This window comes from Tachypleus tridentatus, chromosome 8 (assembly GCF_004210375.1).
Source record: "Tachypleus tridentatus isolate NWPU-2018 chromosome 8, ASM421037v1, whole genome shotgun sequence".
NCBI lineage: Eukaryota > Metazoa > Arthropoda > Merostomata > Xiphosura > Limulidae > Tachypleus > Tachypleus tridentatus.
Window position 1 is genome coordinate 43,559,024 of NC_134832.1, and position 23,257 is coordinate 43,582,280.

Sequence of the window (23,257 nt, forward strand, 5' to 3'; positions counted from 1 at the left end):
TCTCTCTCTCGGGATTTGGGTAATCATATGTACCCTGGAGGTTCAGGTACTCTTTGACCTCTTCCTCCTTCCTTTACTTATATGATCATGCAGTGTTGGTTGGTGTGGTTTCTGCTTTAGGGTCACAGTGGGCTCAATTTCTCTGACTGTTTTCAGAGCAATGTCCATGTTCTGGTTTCATACATTTATTGGTATTATTTGCCCTATCAGTAGGAAATCCAGTTTAATGGTGGCCTTTTTTTGTCTTCCCTTTTATAGATATATATATATATATATATTTTTTTATTTATTTATTTATTTTCCATTTATTTATTTATTTTCCATTTATTTATTTTTGTGTTTAAAATATATGTTGATCGGAGAGAGGTGTTTAGGACTATCTTCATCATGTATGAGGTACCTACCTGTCTAGTTCGTATAATAATTCATTTTTCATCCATTTTTTATCAAAATACGTTATTGTACTATGTAGGAGTCTACCTACTATCTTTGGTATGTTTGAATATTTGTGTATGAAACTAGATGATGTTGCTTTGGAACTCTGTATGTTGTTGTGAGTAGTGTGTTTTGTATTGTTTGTAGCTTGGGTTTGATTATCTTGTCACTTACATTAATCCAAGCTAGAGCTGCATAGTTGATTACTGGTCTAATGTATGTTTTGTAATTTTTTAGTATGTTGTCTGTTGATGCTTTACTATTCTTGCCAGTTAGACTTTTAGCATAGTTGGTTCTTCGCCACACTTTACTTTTAATTGAATTTAAATGGTTAAATCATGTTACGTTTGAGTCGTAGGTTAGACCTAGAAATTTTGCCGATGTGTCAGTTTGAAGTAATTTTCCATGCATATGTATTTCAGGCTATAGTTTTTTGTGTCAGCTTTGTAAAGACGACAAGTTGTGATTTTGCTGTATTTATTTTTATTCTGTATTTTTGACAGTATTCGCTTATTCTATTTAGTTGTGGTTATATGTTTGTGGCTGCTACTGTTGGTGTTGGAGCACTTTTCCAGACTACCACATCATCAGCGAACTGTGAGGAGAATCCATGATCACGATCCTTCAATAGCAAATTGTTTACATATATGATGAAGAATATAGGGCTAATCACCCCTCCCTGGGGAATGTCAGCTTCTGGAGTAAAGTACTCAGAAAAGGTTAGCTCTACATTTTCTGTTTTCCAAAAAGTTAGATAACCAGCGAATAATTCCACGCAGTAGTCACATTTCATGCATACGGAACCGTAGACCATTGTGCCATACAGTGTCAAATACTTTCTCAATGTCAAGAAAGCAGGCGACAGTGCATTGTTTTTTGTTAAAGCTATCTATTGTCTCTTCAGTGAGTCTGACTAAGTGGTCAGTTGTTGTCTAAATTTTCTGAATCCGTTTTGTTCTTCTGGTAACTTTCATGTTATCTCCAAGAATGTGGAGAGTCTGTTGCTGACTATTCTCTCAAGAATTTTGCCTACACAGCTGGTCAGGCTGATTGGTAGGTAGTTATTAGGTTTATTTGCTGGCTTTCATTCCTTATGGAACATTAATATATTAGCATGCTTCCAAGAGGATGGCTTGTATCTCATCTTTACCCGGAGATTTGTTTTTTGTGTTTTTTATTACTTCATGAAGTTCATATATGGATATTTCTTTTGTTAGGATTGTATCTTTGTAGTTTCTTATGTGTCTTGTATTTGTCTCAGATATACTTGTTGGAAAAATTGGTTCAAATTGTTCTTTATTGTTTAGTATATAATTTGTGACTTTGTTGTTAAAATAAGCATTCATATCTGGATCAGTATGTGTTTTAAATGTATTCTGTAGTTGGTGTTTGAAAGCTTCGGCCTTTTCTTTATTTGTGCATGCTATTGTGTTCAAGTGTAGGATATTTCTTTGCGGCTGAATTGTCGTTGGTGAGTCGTCTAAGGTGTGTCCAGAATTTTCTCGGGTCAGTTTTATCGTTTAATTTTGAGCAGAAATTGACCCATTTATCTTGTTTTTGTAGTTTTATTTGTGCTCTAATGTGATTTCTTATATTGTTTATTTGTGTTTTGGTTTCTCTATCTCTTGTTATCATGAATTGTCTTCTTAATTGTCTTCGTTTTTTGATTAGGGTTATTATTTGTGTGTTTGGTTTCCATGCATTATTTGTTGTTTTATGGTTTTGTTTCGGTATAGTTTTGTTTACCGCTTTTTGAAGGCACTTCGTTAATGTTTGACAGTGGTTATCCAATTCAGTATGGTTTTTTACTTCTTGTAAAACGTTATTAGGTAATTGATTGTCTAATTCCTTTTGATAGTCTTGCCAATTTGTTTTATTATAATCGAATTTTTCTTTTCTGTAGGTTGTATTTTTATGGGGGGCGAGATCGAAGACGCAATATATAGTCACTATCAACATCTTTTCCCACCTGAAATTTTGTTAGCTTCTGGCTTATATTGTATATGCTAAGACATAAATCTAATATGTAACTGGTGTTAGTGGCATACGCTGTGTGCGTGTGTGTGGGGTGGGGTGTTATCATTCATTTGGGTTATATTATTATCATCTGTAAACTGTAAGAGACTTCTTCCATTATTGTTTGTATAATTGCAGCCAAAGTTAACATTTTTACTGTTTAGATCTCCAATAACTATAGAGTTATGTTTGTGGGAAAAGATGTTGTTGAGTAGTGCTATGTCTAAGTGATTGTGTGGTGAACAGTATATTCATGCTATTGTCACTTTTGTTTTATTTATTAGCAGAATATCCACGGTAACATGTTCGTTGTTACTGCTCATACTGATTTCTGTGACTGAAAGATCTGTTTTGTATTGCATCATCATGCCTCTATTTTCATCATTTTTGTTTATTCTGTGTTTCCTTATTGTTGTGTAATTTGGCATCTTAAATCTATTGTTGTTGTATATGAAAGTTTCGCTTAATATTATAATGTGGGGCTAGTTTCTTGTGTAAGGTCTTCGATCTCATGTTTCTTGGATGTTGATACATTCCAATGTGAACTTTATGTTGTCAGTAGGTATCCCGTAAGTGTTGTTATTATGTGTGGTATATGAAGTATAATGTGTTTTTTCAGGATATGATTATCATATCAATACAGTTGGTTGTTTGATTTGGTTTTGTGTATTCTGTTATAAATTATGTGATTATGTTTTTGATTATGGTAGTCAATAGGCTTGTTTTGTTAGGTGTGTTAGCGTTTGTTTCTTGGAGCGTGGTATTGTTTTCATACACGTTTCTAAACTTAACATTTATTTTTGAATTTCGCGCAAAGCTACACGAAGTTTATCTGCGCAGACGTCTTTAATTTAGCAGTGTAAGACTTGCGGGAAGGGAGCTAGTCATCACCACCCTCTGTTAACTCTGGGGTTACTCTTTTACCAATGAATAGTGGGAGCGACCGTAACATTATAATGCCCCCACGCCCAAAAGAGCGAGCACGTTTGGTGTGATGGGGATTCGAACTCTCGACCCTTATATTATGCGTCAAGCGCCCTAGCCAGCTGACCATGTCGGGCCTACTACACTTAGGAAAAGATTTCACAGATTAACGACATGCTCGTAACATTACGTTAAATTTGCTTCTGACTAAAAAACAATAACAATAAAAATTCTAGAAACGTTTACAGAAAAAACAACAATATAAATTACAAATTCTATGAAGAGAAGGCCATACATGACAAATAATTTAGTATTCTCAGATGTACTGATTAGTAATAGCTAAAAGTGACACTGCAAATAACTAGAGGTTTGAGTAAGAAATATTTATGGAGCTTAAAGCTGAAATTTTGTTATTGCAGTGGTTACGTACTAGATAAGTTTTAACACTGACAAAACCACGGGCTTTCCATCCTCCAGTTAGAGAGTCTCATTCAGCGCATTTGTTGTAGCAATGTGTCATCCCTAACTTTGAATCATCAACAACAGTAGACAAAAAATCGGCAGTAACCTACTGCTATTGAGTTATTTGTGAATTAGTTAATTTTTTAATCATTTGTTATTAATATGAATCATATTTAATATACCAATTTCCTCAATGTAAATAAGAGCTTATTCCACTTTTATTGTGTATGTGTTTTGTTATAGCAAAGCCACATCGGGCTATATGCTGAGTCCACCGAGGGGAATCGAACCCCTGATTTTAGCGTTGTAAATCCGTAGACGCCACTTTTGTAATTAAAAGAAGTAGGGATCAAGACTGGTAATCACTACTTGACATTATAGCAATAGGGTAAACAAATGCAAGACCAACCTGGCCTAGCATCAACAAACTAGTATATAGAGCACAAATTAAAACGTGTTAACTGTTGTATCCTCTATTTGACATGAAGAGTTGTGAGAAAGACACTAAATGAAAATTTAAAACAAAGTGAAATGAATCTTCATCTTCAACAACAAATGAAAACTATGTGAGTACATAATTCGTTGCACCACGCTTCCAGATTATTCTGAAGTTATTTGTGCAGAAAAAGATGTTTAGACTGAGAACACATGAATTCTATTCGTAACAACAATAAACTTGTTTTTTTCATAGCACAAGCGTTATCCACGCCAATGGTTGTTCTATATGTAGGAAGAAATTCATTCTAAGGTGTTTCTAAAGTTAAATACGAGAAAGTTGTCAAAGAACAAAAAATAAATGTCCAACAATATCACTCGTGAGAAACGTCCAAAAGTGCACAACTGATACACTAACTTACGAAACAACGTCAGTACTGCACTATGTAAAAGTCACTAAGTGCTCTAAAATGCATATTTCTGAAAATGTTTAACTTTGGCAAAATTAACAGCTTATTTTATAAAATAAAAGTGTTGTACCTTCACTCAACTCAACATTCATAACTGGATTAAACTCAACTTCCTTTGATCATCAAGTCAGTATCCTTACGAGGTCTGTTCAAAAAATACGCGGACTGTTTGAATTGCGCGACTCCAGTTAGTTTCAGGGGGAATCCGCTAGGTTCGCACAGATCAGCTGATTACGACGCCATTTCCCGATTGCAGATATCTTTATTTGTGTATTAGCTACGCGGTTTTAAGTGAAGTGCGATTTTTTCGTTTGGCGGACTTCAGAATGAATGACCTGAAGGAGCAACGACTTGCTGTGAAATTTTGTGTTAAACTAGGAAAATCTGCGACTGAAACTTTTGCTATGCTTAACACGGCTTACGGTGATGTTGCTATGAAGCGTACGGCATGTTTCAAGTGGCATGAACGTTTTAAGGATGGTCGACAGTCCATTGAAGATGATGAGCGTCCTGGACGTCCTTCCACGTCAACTGACGACCCACACGTCGACAAAATCAACACCCTGGGAGCTTGCTGAAGAGTGTGGGATATCAGTTGGATCTTGTTACGAGATTTTGACCGAAAAATTGAAGATGCACCGCGTTGCTGCGAAATTTGTGCCTCAGAACTCGTGAGATTTTGGCCAAACACTCGATCACTGTTCTTCCCCAATCCCCCTACTCACCTGACCTTGCTCCTTGCGATTTTTTCTTGTTCCCCAAACTCAAAAGACCCTTGAAAGGAAGAAGATTTGAGACGATTCCCGAGATTAAGGCAAATGCGACGAAGGAGCTGGAGGACATTACAAAAGAAGCGTACCAGGACTGTTTCAACAAGTGGAAACACCGTTGGGATAAGTGTGTGCGTTGGGAAGGAGAGTACTTTGATGGGGGCCCAGACCTGTAACTTCTGAATAAAGTACATTTTGTTTTATGACGTCAGTTCGCGTATTTTTTGAACAGCCCTCGTAATTAAGTTACAATCGAGTGTTTTTGAATCATGGAGTCATTATCGCAGCTAGGTTAAACCCAGCATTCTTCTGATCATTAAGTCGACATTCAGCTTAAGTAAGAACAATGTATCATCTGAATTATGTATAAGACAAGATTAAAACTCTACAATTCAAATTTTAAAAAAGGTCGTATGTGTAAAATGGGCCTTTTTTAAATTCAATGTGTAAAAATTTGGTATGTGAACGAGAAAGGTCCCTGTTGTATTTTTTCTTTTTCGAAATTTACTCAGGTGAATTATCCATAGTTAAAATTGGATTATTACATCTTTTAATTTAACTGGAGAAAACATTATTTGGCGTGAGAAAGATACTTTCAAACTAAATCTCTAAGATAATGAATAAGCTATACAAAGGGCTATCTGCACTATGCCTACCATGGTTATCGAAACTCAGTTTCTAGCGTTTGAAGTCCACAGACATGCTACTGTGACACTGGTTGCTGTAAGATTTTCATTATTTCTTTATCTTTCAGCAAAGCCACGTTGAACTATATTCTGTGTTCATCAATGGGAATCGAATCCCCAAATTCTAACATTTCAAGATCCTTAGACTTATTGTTCTACCGGGAGACATAAAATATTGAATATGTGTTGATAAAACAGCATGAAAATCCTTTAAATATTCATTTCTACTTTTATTCATAAAAATGTAAAAAAGTCGTTTGAAAACTAAAATTTGTATTACAAATTAATTATATTTTTATCCCAACATTTTTAATATAGAATACAATTCACCGACTTCCTGCACCGTACCAAGACAACTGCAAGGAATATAATTTCAATGCTGGTGAGAATGGATTGAACACTGACCAAGAAGTAGGTTATAAGGCTTGGTTCGGATTATATTTGAATTTTAGTTTCATAGTTGAATAGCTAGAAACTTTATGTAGTTTCATTTATCAGTTTTTTTTCCAGTGTAGAGCCCAAATAACGTGCATAGCATTTAATTTGCTTTTTATTTCATGTAATATAAGAAAATGCTTATTTTGTCATCACGAATGCTTATTTTGGATTATAAGATATAATGAAGCAAAGGCCAAATAAAATTTGCATTATTTGGAGATAAAATGCGAATTCACGCTGCATAAGGTAACAAAAAGGAGTGATGCTTATACCCTTGTATTGGAGGTATGTGCCCTTATTTTGACGTTGTTACATATTACAGTTTCGAATAGTCTGAAACTTAGTTGAATGATAATTTAAATTTAGAAGTTAATTAAATGTTGATATGTATCTAATTTATTTTATTTGCTTACAAGATTGATACACGGTTTCTTTCTTAATACAAATATATTTTAGTATAGAAACGTTAATACAATTTATAATCATGGTTATTACAAACAATGATACATGTACACAAGTTTTACAAATAGTATTGAGTCTTCTATCTGGTCTGCAACTGAATGTATTAGCGAGGGTTCATGATGAGCGAATTAATTTCGAGTTGATATAAATACAATTCACCTAACAGGCAACATATCTGTATTCTTTTTCTCTGGTTTCTTGATGGTCACAAGGCGAGTTTTTCACCACTTAAGTTATGTGATATTTTTATTAAAAATATTAATGTCCTATGTGAATCCACTGAACTTGAATGGTTTGTAATGTTCGAAATATATAAACTTTTATGGTCAAATATCTGTAGTTCCTGATTAATAAACGTTCATCAGAGTTATAGTTTCCGGGATTTGTAGTATATAAACGGTATAAGCAGATCAATGACACGCATTGTCTCTTGGCGCGTCGCGTTGATTACGTTTGTAAGCGTGAGGACAGTTTCTAGAAATTTCAACCTGCACAACAATACTAACGATACACGAATGTTTTTATAAACACGTGCATTGCTGATTCTTACACTTAAAAATCTTGTACAGCTTTAGTGAATAGGCGAGAATTTTTCAATACAAACATAACAGTATAAGCTATGTATATTTTTAAATATAAATTTAACTTAAATATCAATATTAAAATAATATCTAGCAGCAAATCCATCACAACGTCTACAAATTTGTACTGAATATATAATTGTTAGTTTATTATTTGTGCCTAAAATATAAAGTGTGTCACTTAAATAACGATGATAACCTTCTTTGTTGGTGTTTGAATATTCTAATTAGATATCTTAAAGAATGAAATTATAATACAGAAATTGGTTAAATGTTGTTTTTTTCAAAATGTAATTTTGCTCAGTGTTCTGAAGTTCTATATAACATGACAATCTTCGTACGAGAAGACTGATTATGCAATAGTCATGACAATTTTGATAAAAGTTAGGTTTTAACTTCTGGGAAAACATGTAAGTGTATCCAAGTCTCAAAAGATGAATTTGAATTATTCTGAACATTTTATTTTCTGCAATAAAAGTTAGATATTCTTTAAGATAATATCACCCCTTAAACATCTTTCTATGAAAACTTATTTGGACAAAAAAAAAATTTTATTTCTAAATATCAACCAAAATGAAAATAAAAATATTGAATGAAGGTTACCAATTGTTCTACTCTCAACAACAGTACGATGAATGTTTGTTTGTAAACGTTACTATTAATAACTTCTTATCAAATGTAAACTTACTCCATACTGGTTTGCTAATGAGTATGATTCTTGTATTTTTTGACGCAAACATAATATTCTCTATATAACACTTGATACGTGTAAAGGCCACATCATGAAAATCGTATAGGCCTTATGGGGTTGTTTCTTAATAAAACGAGACGTCAATTCAACAACGATAAAACTATTCGTATTTATAATTAAAAGTTGAAAGTGCCATGTGTGTGTGTGTTAAAATAATCTAGTTTGTTATGGTATATTAAACATTCCACTACCAATTTCTAATGCAAATTGCATTTCTGCACCTGATGCAACTTCACTCAGTTTGTTCCGCTTTACATAGCTCTGATGTCATTTCTCAAGTGTTTTTGAACTGACTTGTGTCTGTAAAAGTTGAAGTCAGTTTTAAATTGTTGTGAATCTATATAAAAGATGACAAAACACTTTTTCAGTTGATATATATATATAACTATTAACGATAACGAAATATTCTAATTGTGTTAAAAATAAAATGATGAAATGGTTTTAAGCATATGTGTATGTCTATATATAAGGTAACGAAACCATTTCGCCCGGTTTTATGCGTGTTAATTATAAAATAATGAAATGTTTCGAACTGCTGGTTATGTAATTACAAGTTGTATGCGAAACTGAAAGAAACTTAATCTATTGTAACGTTGTTCTTTCTTCATTAATTCTTTTGAATTATCTTGTGATAATAATTCAATGCCAAGTTTATGTAAACGATATATTAGTTTATTCCTTAACATTTTGATAAGATTCCTTCACTTGTACACAAGTGTCACATTGTAGGCGTAAGGAAATTTACACTAACTTGTTTACAACTACGTAAAAAATCAGTAACTTGTAAAGAATAACTCACTATGTACGATCGCTAATATAGATACAAATACATAAACACAGTGAGTGATTCACTGTACAACGTTATTTACATAACATACTGACTCTTTTAATTTAACTTAGAACGAACTACAGAACTTGATGTCATATCTTCTTGAAACCTCCAGATATTTCAGGAAGGAATTACTTGGTAGGTGTTTTGGTTAAATTATTGTTTCATTCCTCAAATGTTGAACGAAAAATAACCAGGGGCGGTCAGAAACTATTGTTTCTCTTCACCCCACACAGGGCAAGAATAAATCAGTCAACTGATCACGGAAATAGTTAAATGAATTGGAGTGGCATGTTAGTTATTTATCCAGAGCGATGGTCACGAATGACCTAGAAGTTGACATATTATTGCATTTAATTGAGGAGCGTCGGGAAGAGCTGAGAAGCGGTTCAGCTGGCCGGAGAGACAACGAAGGACGATGGGGAAGGTTCAGCACCACACTCGCAAGCGTCCGAAGAATTGTGTAGTGAAAATATGATCGACGTCGACATGGAGTGAGCAGAGAGATGCAAACAGTACGTCAGCTTGGTTAAAACTCATGATTTTTATATTAAAATTTGGAAATGACTAAGATGTGCTCTGACTGGCCTCTTTTCAGGGCTGGGATCTATAAATCCTAAGTAACAAGAATTTGATGTGGGGGGAAACGGGAGTACCCCGAGAAAACCCACTTTCACTGGTGAGGCGCCGAAAGAAACCAACCCCACCAGTGCCCAAGGCTAGAAATAAAAAAAGGACGTAGATGGTCAGTCATTTGAGTTTGCATTCCGGTCTTGTATGTAATTATATGGCGAGAGGATATTTCAGGCCTATTTCGTTAAACCTTTAAGTCTTAGTGTTGTCCGCAGCTCCCTCTAGCAACTAAATAAATTGCAAGATTAAAAATATAGCTTTTAGCACTATTCTGTTAGCGACGAATCTTTCAACTTTTATGAAGAAGTGTTCAAAATAGATTATAATGAAAAATGAGGAAATTTTACTTTCAACTGTGTTTGTGCCATAGATAATCATAATTGCTGACTTATAAGATTTTCTGTGCACACTCAGTTTATTATAGAGGTAACTAATAAACTAGAATAAAGTCTTAAATGAATTAATTTGATCTGAACGTTCAAAAGGTTTCTATTTCTCCGCTTTTGACAGGACTGTATTCGTCATTGTATCCAGACCATCACTGTGGCTTCTTGTGACTGTGGAGATCCAACTTTACCACTAGATGGCATTTCAAGACCTTGCGATATCTCAAATCAAACACAAGGTGAAACTAATATCTTGTCCAAAATTTTGTTAAACAAGATATTGCATCATAAACTTAGTTTTAATACAACAAAAGATATACATATGAAATTATTTTTGGGAATACTTTTTAGACCTTTTCTTTTAATGTAAAAGGGTCCAAATCAGTTATAACATGTAAATTTACACAGGTTTTCCAAGACAATCACAAGACAATGATAAATTCAACATGAAAATTAAAAAAATAACATTCACATCAAATGCCAGAACATTAATCCCAAACCTTGATCTACGCAATATATTTTAGAGCTTACAATGCTTATCTCCCGCATCTCAGTGGCACAGCGATATATCTGCGCACTTGCACTGCTATAACCCTGGTTTTGATACTCATGGTAGGTAGCTTTGCGCTTAACTACCAACAAACAAGCTTCTCATAATGTTTCCGCCTCTCCTTAGAACATTAGATCTTTCCACAGTAATCACATATTAAAACCTTAACCACACGTGAGAAGAGATTAAAATAGATATCCTCATTATGCAATTACAGACCTCAGATTTGTTCTGTGCCTAATATAATGCCACTAATTACACTTTGACATGAAATATTTTTATTAATTAAGTTGAAAATTCTAACTGAGAAAATTTTAAAGCCACTATAAACTATATATATATATATATATTATAAATATATAAACTATTTATTTCTTGTGTAAACAAGAAATATTAAAATATTACATTTATGCTTCTGTAGTTTTAGAGCTTGCTCTTCTATAACTGAGTTAAACGCTATCAAATCTTTGTTTAAACTTTTTCGACGCTGTCAATATGGCAAAATATATTGTTTTTCACCTTTAAATATCTATTTATTTATATTTTATTGCAAAACACAGTTCATTGAAGAAGAGGAAGTAATCAAATAATTCATACTAAGTGAACGTGAGGAAAATATTAATTCATAGAACAAGTATTAAAACATGGACTTTTTTAATTAACATCCTGGAGTGTGTAAACACTTCGAATAACGAAATTTCAGAAAGATTTTCTCGTATTCTTCTCGAAAAATTATATTGATACGTGGGTTCGGTTCCCTTCGATGAACTCAGCAGATATCCCGATGTGGCTTTGCTGTAAGAAAACACACACACACATAGATACGCATGTGTTTTAAGTTTGTTAACTAATCCTTATTTAAGTGTAATTCTGAAAAAAATACCGGTGTCGTAAACCTATCTAAAGTGATATTTAATTTTTGTTTTTGAATTTTGTGAAAAGCTCCACGAGGGTTATCTGCGCCAACCGTCCCTAATTGAGCAGTGTAAGACTACAGGGAAGGCAGTTAGTCATCACCACATACCGCCAACTCTTGGGCTACTCTTTTACCAACGATTAGTGGGATTGACCGTCACATTATAACGCCCCCACGGCTGAAAGAGCGAGCATGTTTGGTGTTACAGGGATTCGAGCCCACGATTCTCATGTTTCGCGCCGAGCGCCCTAACCACCTGGCCATGTAAATATAACATGTAGTTTTGTAGTATGTTGAATATATTTATTTTTTCCGAATGATTTTATCATCATTCATAGCTAAGTATATTTAGCTGAGAAAAATGAAACAATTAGTATGTTTACAATGCATTAATATCTATAACTTGGTTTTATTTCCTCGAAAGGGTCCCGAACACTGCGTCGAGAAGCCACCTGTTTTAACTATTCGCACCAGTACAATACACTCTTGTATTGTCTATCAACCACTCCGTAGACACGACAATAACATCACATAAAGGATGCTCAACGTTGCAATTTGTGCTGTCGTGACGTCATTAAAAACTACGCATGCCACGAATCACAAGAAGAACTAAACGCTCTGCCCGGCATGGCGAAGCGTGTTAAGGCGTTCGACTCGTAATTCGAGGATCGCGGGTTCGAATCCTACTCACACCAAACATGCTCGTTCGTTCAGCCTTGGGGGCGTTATAATGTGACGGTCAATCCCACTATTCGTTGGTAAAAGAGTAGTCCAAGAGTTGGCGGTGGGTGGTGACGACTAGCTGCTTTCCCTCTAGTCTTATACTGCTAAATCAGGTACGGCTAGCGCAAATGGCCCTCGAGTAGCTTTGCGCGAAATTCAAAAACAAGCAAAACTAAACGCTCTTGTTACATAATTTTGGTTTTATTTACTCTTGAAACAGAACACTTTCGGGGACTCTGCAGAAGTAGGTCTAGTACAGATAAATACAGTAAAGAAAGCAAGTGCAAGAGATATACATTTACATGACATAGTAGTAGCTATGATATTCAGAAAAGTCTCTAAAGGTAATATTATTTTCTTATTGAATTCAAGTCTGCTGTCTGGATGACGTATTAGAATACTTCAAGAACAACAGACTGTCATGCGACTGCCCTCTGCCTTGTGTGTAAGTTTTATAATTGTTGTTTTGTTTTTTATTTGGAAAAGCATATGTCTTTTACTCCATTTGAAATTGTTTATTATGTGTCTATAATGTAAAATATAGCCCAGTATGCGTTAGGTTATATAAGAGTTCTGAAATAGGTACACTTAACAGAGATTCACCTCGTGAAAACCCCTTTAACTTATTAATATTTTAGAGAAGACCTTTTCGCCACTATTAATTTCGAGACAAAATTAACCTCATAAGATCATTATCAGTTCACAAAAAAAAACATTCACTTCATTAATTTTTCAAGTCAAATCTTTATCTCATTATTATTAGTTCCGTAAAAAAACACTTTACTTAATAACTAGTTTTGAGAACACACCTCATTATTCGTCGAAGGAAACCTTTACCTCATTATTTGTTTAGTAACAGTTTTACCTAATCATTACTTTACAGAACACCTTTATCTCATTTTTAGTTCGGAGATATCCTTACCTCATTATTAGGTCAAAGAAACCCTTTACCACATTACTAATTCATGGACAATTTTATCTCGTTATCAGTTCTAAAACCTTTTACCTCATTACCAGTTCAGAGAAAATATTTATCTCATTTTTAGTTCAGAGATAACTTTTACTTCATTAGTAGTTCAGGGATAACATTTATCTCATTCGTAGTTTCGATAAAACCTTTTCCTCATTCTGTATTCAGAGAAAATCTTGACCTCGCTGTTATTTTAAAGAAAGACCTCACCTCATTGTTATTCAGGGATAGACCTTACCTCATTGTTAGTTCAAAGGTAATCTTCACTTCATTGTAAACTCAATCATTTTATAGAATTAACAACGATTTTCTATTCGTCTGAATATACTAAAGAATAAGAGACTTATTTCCAAAAACCTTTGGCTCTTGGGTCTTTTTAGACTTTTCTCAGTACATGTCATTACATGTTTGGTTAGATTGTTTGTTGATAAAAAGCATAGATATAATAACAGTTGAAATTGCTGAGAAGCTGTATAAGTGAAAGTATGGATGTAACTCTTTACAAATGCTAGAGTAATCCATATATCTCTAAAGATTTGTTGTTGGTGGTGTTCCTTACAAATCTGCTTAGTAGCTTGAATTAAGCCACGCGATTTACACAAGCTTGACTACCTCCTTTCTGTTTTCCCATAATAAACAGTTTAAAAATGCTAGTACTTAATGAATCAAAACAACCGTTTTTTATGTCTTTAATTGGACATTGAACGTTTCACTTTACAGCTTCTCCAGGAGCGTTCCATTAAAACACAAACCACTTTTGAAAAACTGTAAAATCAAACACTGAGAGTCTAGTCAAAGATATATGGCAAATTTAGTGCAATAAGATTGTTTATTAGTACTAATTATGGGTGTAACTATACAGCGATATGAATCGTTAAGTCGTTATACGACTGCGTCGATACATCGTCCGATATAATATAATTTACGTATCTTTTTGAAATTTGGCAACTTTTCAGTAAATGTTATAAGTCTTTTGTATAGAAAAAAATCAGAATTTTAACAAAGTATTTTTGCTAAAAAATAATGTTTAAATGTATAAAGTCAAAGTAGTCACTGCTTCTAGTGTAAATCAATTTTCATGTTAATATTAAAAATATTTTTCTCTATCTAAAAATTAACAAATTTATTTTATGTAATCTCTAAAACATCCGAAATAAATTTCCAACCATTTTCCTACAATTTTCATATTCTATATACTATACATCCACTGTCCTAATTTTACGTAAAGTCGGTATGTTTGACCACCGTCGTAACCACCGTAAAAAATTACAAAACAAATTACTTCATATTGTAGTAGGAAATTACATTTGCTTACACTAAATAACTTAAGCTTCTTAACATTATACATCTGTTTATAATTAAATTTTATTGTTAAGATTGTTAACAACCCATGGGTAAAACTTATATATCTATATACGTATCGTACTGTAGCATTAATATCTAGGTACGTATCGTATTGTATCAACATTAGCTAGTATTGACATATCTTGTATATACCAATATGCACGACTGAAATTAAAAACTTAAAAAGCAGAAATTACTTTTTATGAAATCGTTAAGTCAAATTTATGAAAAATAAAAAGTACTAGGGATTACTGAATCTTAAAAATCATATTACACTGTCAAACATTAGTGAATGTTTTAATATCATTTATGTTATTTTTTTGTAGGAAAGATATTATCGACACTTCCCTATCAATGGCTGAATGGCCATCTCCAGCAGAATTTATTCATATTGTAAGTACTTGATTTAGGCTAGAATTGGTATGTTAAAACTTCCTTATTAGCAATAATATTTTTGTTTTAAGATTTTAAAAGGATCTGGCATGGCCAGGTGGATTAATCTGAGGGTCGTGGGCTAAAATTTCCGTCACACCAAACATGGTTGCCCTTTCGGCCGTGTGGGCGTTATAATATGACGTTCAATCCCACTATTCGTTGGTAAAAGAGTAGCCCAAGAGTTGGCGGTTGGAGGTGATGACTAGCTGCCTTCCCTCTAGTCTTACACTGCAAAATTAGGGACGGCTAGCGCAAATAGCCCTCAAGTAGCTTTGCGCGAAATTCAAAACAAACCAATCACAGATACAGCTGTTAGTATAGCAAAACAAAAAAGACATATATTTTACACTTTTGTGACTTAAAACAATTACATTTCATTTCAAAGCCTATCAAAATTGACTGTTGTAAAGTGTAAAGAACATATAGCCCTCGTGTAGCTTTGCGCGAAATTCAAAAACAAATTCAAAAAACAAGACTTAAAAAAACAAGAAGTCGTGTTAATTGAGATTTTTTATTACTACTTACAATGTATTAATTTAATCTAACAGTCAATTTCAGAAAGTTATTATTTTCGAAAAATAGATACATTTTAAGAAATGTTAGTTTATTCAGTCTGGTATATGAAGTTATCTACAGTTTGGTAAACGTGTTTATTTAATCTAAATAAAGTAATGGGCTTATCCACTGTAAGTAAAATACTAGTATTTGTTTATTTTTATCCACTCTTTGTAAAAGAAAAGAAAATAACATTATAGTGCCTGTTGTTAGGATTTTGTTACTTAATGTGAGCTCATAATATGACCTCACGTTAGAGGTACTGCAAGTTATATTGAATTTGGTTTGAAACTTTCGTGAATCGACTGTTTCTACGTAAAACGTCCTAAACATTATAGTTAATATCCGGCTGAACGAAAAAAAAGTATATCCGCTACAACCCCAGAAGGATGAATACTTTATGAAACGTACGAGGTTTAGTGAGGTAAATCATCTATCGTAGGTTGTATTAAGTTATTAAAACTTGAATGTCTCACACCCAAATTCAGGGATAAAGACAACAAATGATTTTGCTCAAATAATGCCTCATTCTCCCAGTGCCTCAGCGGCAAATCCTAGTGGGGCTTACAATGCTAAAAACCGGGTTTCGATACTCATGGTAGGCACAGCACAGGTAGTTCATATGTAGCTTTATGCTTAACAACAAACAAACAAAAAAACCATATGCTGTACTGTTGTGTCATCAGATTCCTTTCCAAGAAATTGTTGCTCTTCGAATTTTTTTATTTAAATAAAACTATATTTTTACTTTTAATTTATTTGTTTGTTTGAATTTAAACACAGAACTACACAATGGACAATATTTTTTTTATCAACACACAGGATACTGCAAAACTTTCATGTCATTTAGCAATATTTATTTATTAATTTTGAATTATTCTATTATCTTCATTAAGCTTAAATATTTTGTTACGATATATATCTAACAAGACTTTCCTCTTTTATTTTTAATTTCGTTACAAAAATTCAAAACTTTCATTATCAAGATCAGTCAAGTCTTCTGTTAAATGACCACTAATATCATATATTAGTCCTTTTCTAATTCTTAATTTTCTCTTTGCGTTTAGCTAATGGTATTATTATACCTCTTTTCTTTCAGGCTAAGGAAATCTCTAAAGCTGACTCCAAGAATCTGCAATTCAGTACATGGGAACAGTCTTTATCGTACAGGGATATTTTCCGGTATGTGTAAAATGGTGCTTTTCAAACAATAAACAAATTTATATTGATAATAATGAGTTATTTTTCCTTTGAAAAGATAAAAAATATTGATGTTTAATGGTCACAGAGTGAAATATAGACAGTTAAGTAACAGAAAATTTGCAGCTTTAATACGCAACTAAAAGTGACGACACATCGTATACATACATACATACATATGTATATATGTGATAGTCTATTCTTGATAATTCTATATTTGTAGAAACATTTTTTCAACTAGTTTTAATGACAGTTGGAGAATGGTTTGTTACCGTTAAAATTACTTAGACAATTGAAATCGACAGAATATATATTCCAAGAGCTTTTATTGACATAAAATGAAAATAAATGAATGAACTGAGAAAAAATGTTAAATTCGCAGCTTTAATCGTTTTATCTCTCTAGCTGTTTACATAACTCATGCTTTACTTGATAGTTCAACTCTGCCCTGTAGGTAATCTGAGGGTCGCGGGTTCGAATCCCGCTCGCACCAAACATGCTCGCCCTTTCAGCTGTGGGGGCGTTATAATGTTACGGTCAATCCCACTATTCGTTGGTAAAAGAGTTGGCGGAGAGTGGTGATGACGAGCTGCCTTCCCTCTATTTTTACACTGCTAAATTAGGGACAGCTAACGCAGATAGCCCTCCAAAAGCTTTGCGCGAAATTCAAAACAAACAAATAAACAAATCTGCTCTGTAGCGACATCTATTAAAGGTTAAACCTTCCGCCTGATAACACAGGCCTGTGAATTTAAATTTTATACAAGTTATTTTTGTTTTAATTATATATTTTCCATAATTAAGGTAGGCAGATTTCAAAAATAATATTCTTTTTTCTATCATGTAAGAATTTTTTTTACAAACTGGGGAAAAAGAACTCTTACTTAGATCAAATTATTATTTCTGTTACCATACTACAATGACTTATTTATTATTGTGTTTATTAACAAAAATACAAACAAACTGAAGAAAATGGCAAAATGTTTTGTCAAAATAATACGTATCTTCATTTAACCTGATCTTTATTTTATTTTGTTTGTAAAATCTGCGTCTTTTAGCCTCAAAACTACGTGTTATCGTCTTTCTTTAATGTATTGCGTTTTGACGTTTTGTGAAACATCTGAACGTAGTGGTGAAAAATGGATATTTTCCGATTTAGAGTACAGGAATTACAATAAAATAAGTAAAAAATTCAAAATAATAAAATCATCCCAAGTCTATGTAGTCTACTCAGCTGGTAACTTTTCCTACCTTCCAATAAACGTTGCTTTTGTTTGTTTCTAAGCGCTAAAATGTAAAATGAGCGTTATAACCACCAAAGCTCACCGCTAAGCTACCAAAGAACCCCTAAACGATAAAACTTTTGGTGAGTGTGTTAGAACCCTTCCCTTCAGTGTCTTTCAGCAAATGCTTATGATTGATAAACTAGCGAGTTTTGAAACTGGTTAAGATTTCTGTCAACAAATCTAATAAACAAGTAGAGTGCGTTTTCTCGCATTGAAACTTTCTAAAACACTTGTACCGTATAAAGGCATTTATTCTGAAGAAAAGAGTCGCAATTGTCATAAAACATTTATACTGTGTGTGTTTGTATTTCCTTATAACAAAGCCACATAGTGCTGTCTGCTGAGCTCATCGAGGGGAATCGAACCCCTGATTTTAACGTTGTAAATCCGGAGACTTCATTTATAGGGTATAAAGACATTCGATCTGGAACTGTGAGCAACAGATGTCGGCAGAATGATTATGTGATTTATGAATCAGAAGGAGAGGAAAAAAATACTTATGAAAGCACACAATAACAATGCTGTAAACTAAAAAAAAAGAGAGGTCATTCGTAAAACTGACCTAATGATGTATTTATATTGCCTTATTGTCAATCACGCCATTGACCTTGGTCTTTGCTAGAGAAGAATTATGGTATAATTTTACGGTATGTGTTGCACTTCAAGTGTTTATGGCAGTGTTTCTGAGTTGTTGTGTCATATGGGAAGGACATATAAAGTGTAATGTATAACGTCCATGTGTATAATGTGTAACGTCCATATGTATAATGTGTAACGTCCATGTTCAAATATATATAGCATTAGTTGCACTTCATTTATAAACATATATAAAATTGAAGACTATTGTATTGTGTATTTTGACTCTAATCCGTACCTAAGTGGCATTAGTTTGAGTTGCTGTTAATTTATAACACTAACATACAAAATTACGTGTTCATCACCTAACCCTATCCCTTGTTTAATGCTTGTTTATGGATACACGTATTTGACTACTTACCAAATTAGGTATGAGTGAAACATATCCTTCTAGTATTATTCAAAAAGAGTGGTGAAGGAAGTTTCAGGAACTGAATATCTTGTGTGTCACGACGTGATTATTGTTAAAAGCCTGAGAATCATACATAAGCGTCACGTGCGATGCATGGGGCAGGTTTAATTCTTGTCCAGAATGAGGGTGTGCGCTGGTTCTGTAGTAGTGTGTAACTGTGTTTCGTTTTAGTAGAGTCACATCGGGCTATCTGCTGTGTCCATCGAATTTAGTAGTGTGTAACTGTGTTTTGTTTTAGTAGAGTCACATCGGGCTATCTGCTGTGTCCATCGAATTTAGTAGTGTGTAACTGTGTTTTGTTTTAGTAGAGTCACATCGGGCTATCTGCTGTGTCCATCGAATGTAGTAGTGTGTAACTGTGTTTTGTTTTAGTAGAGTCACATCGGGCTATCTGCTGTGTCCATCGAACGTAGTAGTGTGTAACTGTGTTTTGTGTTAGTAGAGTCACATCGGGCTATCTGCTGTGTCCATCGAATGTAGTAGTGTGTAACTGTGTTTTGTTTTAGTAGAGTCACATCGGGCTATCTGCTGTGTCCATCGAAGGGAATTGAACCCCTTTTTGTTGTATTGCAAATACGAAGACGCTCCATCGAAGGACCTGTTTACTAGAGCTCCAGATTTTGAAAATGGCCATCAGGGTTCGAATCTATACATACAATACAACAAAATATTCACTGCAGTTGAAGATGTTCATGTGTCATATGAGTGGCAGTCAATCCCTTAGCATGGGTGGCATGGTGCTGCCGATTGACTGCCTTTCATGTGATTACTGGTTCAAAATTAGGGTTGGCGGCAGATATCCTTGATAGCTTAACCGCAGATACAAAAAAAACAAAAAAAACTTTTCAGGTGGTATAATTTTGTGGTTATGTTCTATAATAAGAACACAAAAACTAAGCGTCTTTCATGCATATTGTGTGTTATACTTAATTCTTTACTGGTTGGAAGTAATTTGGATGTATCTGAAATACATGGGCGCGTGTATTTTATAACTTTCTTGCATTATGATTATGTATACGTATATCCTTAAAAACATCATACTTTTAAACATTATAATTACATACTGATGAGGCTTAACAAACATGGGTTTGTTACAATAAATCAACGTACACTTATACTGGTGAGTCTTACATATAACTTCATTTTTCTCATATACCAATAAAAGAAATAAAGTATGTCAAGCAATGAATAAGACGAATAATGTGATTCCAATGGCATCATATATTGAGATAATATTCTTAGCCTTGGATTGGTTCATGTGAAAATATACTCTGTATTAAAGTCTTATAAGTTCGACGAGAAAAAAAAATTAAATTATACCAAAAGCAATATATCCGAAGACAAATAATGAAAAACGTAATTCTTTCTTTATTCATTCAGCATATATATTTCAATTTTTATTGACTTCACAGTTTCACACTACTTTACCACACCACCCATGAGCCTGATCTTCTCTATTAGTGTTTAGACCCCCCCTTCCTTTTTTATACAAATCTGGGTTATTCGCTTAAAAGCGTTAATTATTAACTAACATCAGGTTGACCAGGTATTAACTACTGTGTTTCAGGCAAAACCATTCCAAAATAAAGGTGTTTTACTCCACGTTCGAACACACTATCTATCAACAGCGACCTCTACTGGAGGTAAATTTCCTTTTTGTTGTTGTTTTCTTTCAAGTTTAACGTTTTCTACTGTTTATTTAAACCAGTTCATCAATGTTTACTTTGTTAAGCATTATTCCAGTTCGTAGCCTACAAGGTGACTTAAGTTTAATAATTTTTTATACAAAAATTGATACAAATTACTTTAATTGCACGTTTTGGCTGCTTGTCCCTGGAGGGGCTATTTCAATGTGCTGCATTATCCACTCGAATGAATTGGTTTCCTCTTAGAATTTGAATTAATTAAATGTTTAAATGTTTCAAAGAGAAATATCTATGTAATCAACTAAATATTTAAATGTCAAGAGTAGTATCTATCTGATCAACTAAATATTTTCCCAAGATGTATACCGTGTAACCAACTAAATATTTACACGTTGTCAAAAGGGGTATCTGTGTAATCAACTAAATATTTAAATGTTTTGAAAAGTTGTGTCGATTGGATCAACTAAATATTTTCCCAAGGAGTATCTGTGTAATCAACTAAATATTTACACGTTGGCAAAAGGGGTATCTGTGTAATCAACTAAATATTTAAATGCTTTGAAAAGTTGTGTCTATGTGATCAACTAAATATTTTCCCAAGGGGTATCTGTGTAATCAACTAAATATTTACACGTTGGTAAAAGGGGTATCTGTGTAATCAACTAAATATTTAAATGTTTTGAAAAGTTGTGTCTATGTGATCAACTAAATATTTTCCCAAGGAGTATCTGTGTAATCAACTAAATATTTACACGTTGGCAAAAGGGGTATCTGTGTAATCAACTAAATATTTAAATGTTTTGAAAAGTTGTGTCTCTGTGATCAACTAAATATTTTCCCAAGGAGTATCTGTGTAATCAACTAAATATTTACACGTTGGCAAAAGGGGTATCTGTGTAATCAACTAAATATTTAAATGTTTTGAAAAGTGGTGTCTATGCGATCAACTAAATATTTTAATGTTTTCAAAAGGGAGTCTATGTTGTGTTTGTTTTTGAGCTAGATCGACTGAGTCTAGAGGGATTCGTTTATCTTTATTTCTCTCATCCATGATTCATATCCCGTTATTTAAGTGTTATTCCAATTTATTTTATGGCAATTTCTAATATGAGCTATTGCAGATAGTTTGATATTACAAACTCTTATAATATCTGAGTTCTAAAGTATTTTGTTATTGTTTTTATTGTGTTTTCGTTTCGGCTTCTAACTAATTTTCTAACTTACATACCGTTTATTATTTATGACACAGGAACATATCCAACTAATGTAACGGAGAAAATAATCTTATATGTGAATTTTAGGTACATCGTGAGATGGTACTGTTGGGATTGTTCTTTTATGTTAATTACATCTAAACGGTGGGTAGGGCAAGAGACTACAATCGAGTGGATGGCGTACTAGACTGTCATTAAGAAGTCAGATACTGAAAAAATCTAATTTTCTCTGATGACGGTAGTAGCTGAGTAGGCGAAACTTCATATGAACTAATCAGTATTTAGTTGTAAAATCACAGCTACTAATTAATAACTTAGGCTTAGGTGATCGTATACGACACTAACCATGACAAATATGAGTTCCTAAGCTTGTAAAGGTTAAAAGTTATTTGTTTGTATTTAAAAAGAGTTTGAAGTAGTTGTTCTAAGTGTGTTATTTGCAAAATATTTTTTTCGTATTACCAACAATACAGTTACTTTCTTTATTAATAACAAATCTATCTTGCTTAATTTATGCATTGTAAATGATAATATGCCTTAAGCTTATTTTAGAAGCGTATTCCATAATCTTCGAGAAATTAACTGTTAGTTGTATGAAAAACTGGATTTATTTTTTCTCTCGAATAGAAGTGGAGTAATGAGAGTGGACTATTACTTTTATGTATAAAAAATATTTCAACGCTTATTTTATATTATAGGGAAGTGAAATGTTTGGTCATCTTGGAGGAATTATGGGACTCTGGCTGGGAGTTTCTCTTCTTACAATTGTCGAGTGGACAGAAGGCGTTTGTATTTTCTTAAAACTTTTCTTGCTCAGGAAGACGTCCCCGAAATACCAGAATCAATGACATATATGACGTTTCGGCTGTGTGCGTGTTCAAACGTATTATTATTAGTGGTTGTCATCCCAGATGTATTATCAAATTATAATATTGCTTTGAAATCTATGAATGGTTGATTAAATTCCCTATTGCTCGTGCAAATTCTTTTCGTGTTATAACTAATAGTTTCTTTTACTGCTTAGTCTTATATTTAGTGTTGTTGTAAGTCACTTTCTCATTATTAAACCAACTTTAAATATTTGTATTTAAA

The 23,257-nt window shown here is 33.3% G+C and overlaps 1 protein-coding gene across 4 annotated transcripts in view; it reads left to right on the plus strand.

The window, feature by feature from the left end:
* Positions 1-23,257, plus strand: part of LOC143224135 (epithelial sodium channel subunit alpha-like) — a 44,380-nt gene extending 21,123 nt beyond the window's left edge. For 3 of the 4 annotated variants that reach the window (XM_076452585.1, XM_076452586.1, XM_076452588.1), the window contains 7 exons: positions 6,517-6,609; positions 10,403-10,517; positions 12,840-12,912; positions 15,108-15,174; positions 16,871-16,953; positions 20,873-20,948; positions 22,864-23,257. In XM_076452585.1, coding sequence (XP_076308700.1) covers positions 6,517-6,609; positions 10,403-10,517; positions 12,840-12,912; positions 15,108-15,174; positions 16,871-16,953; positions 20,873-20,948; positions 22,864-23,013 — 657 coding nt within the window. In that variant the 3' untranslated portion in view covers positions 23,014-23,257. The remainder of the gene's footprint in view (positions 1-6,516; positions 6,610-10,402; positions 10,518-12,839; positions 12,913-15,107; positions 15,175-16,870; positions 16,954-20,872; positions 20,949-22,863) is intronic. The other variant, XM_076452587.1, reaches the window with a different exon arrangement.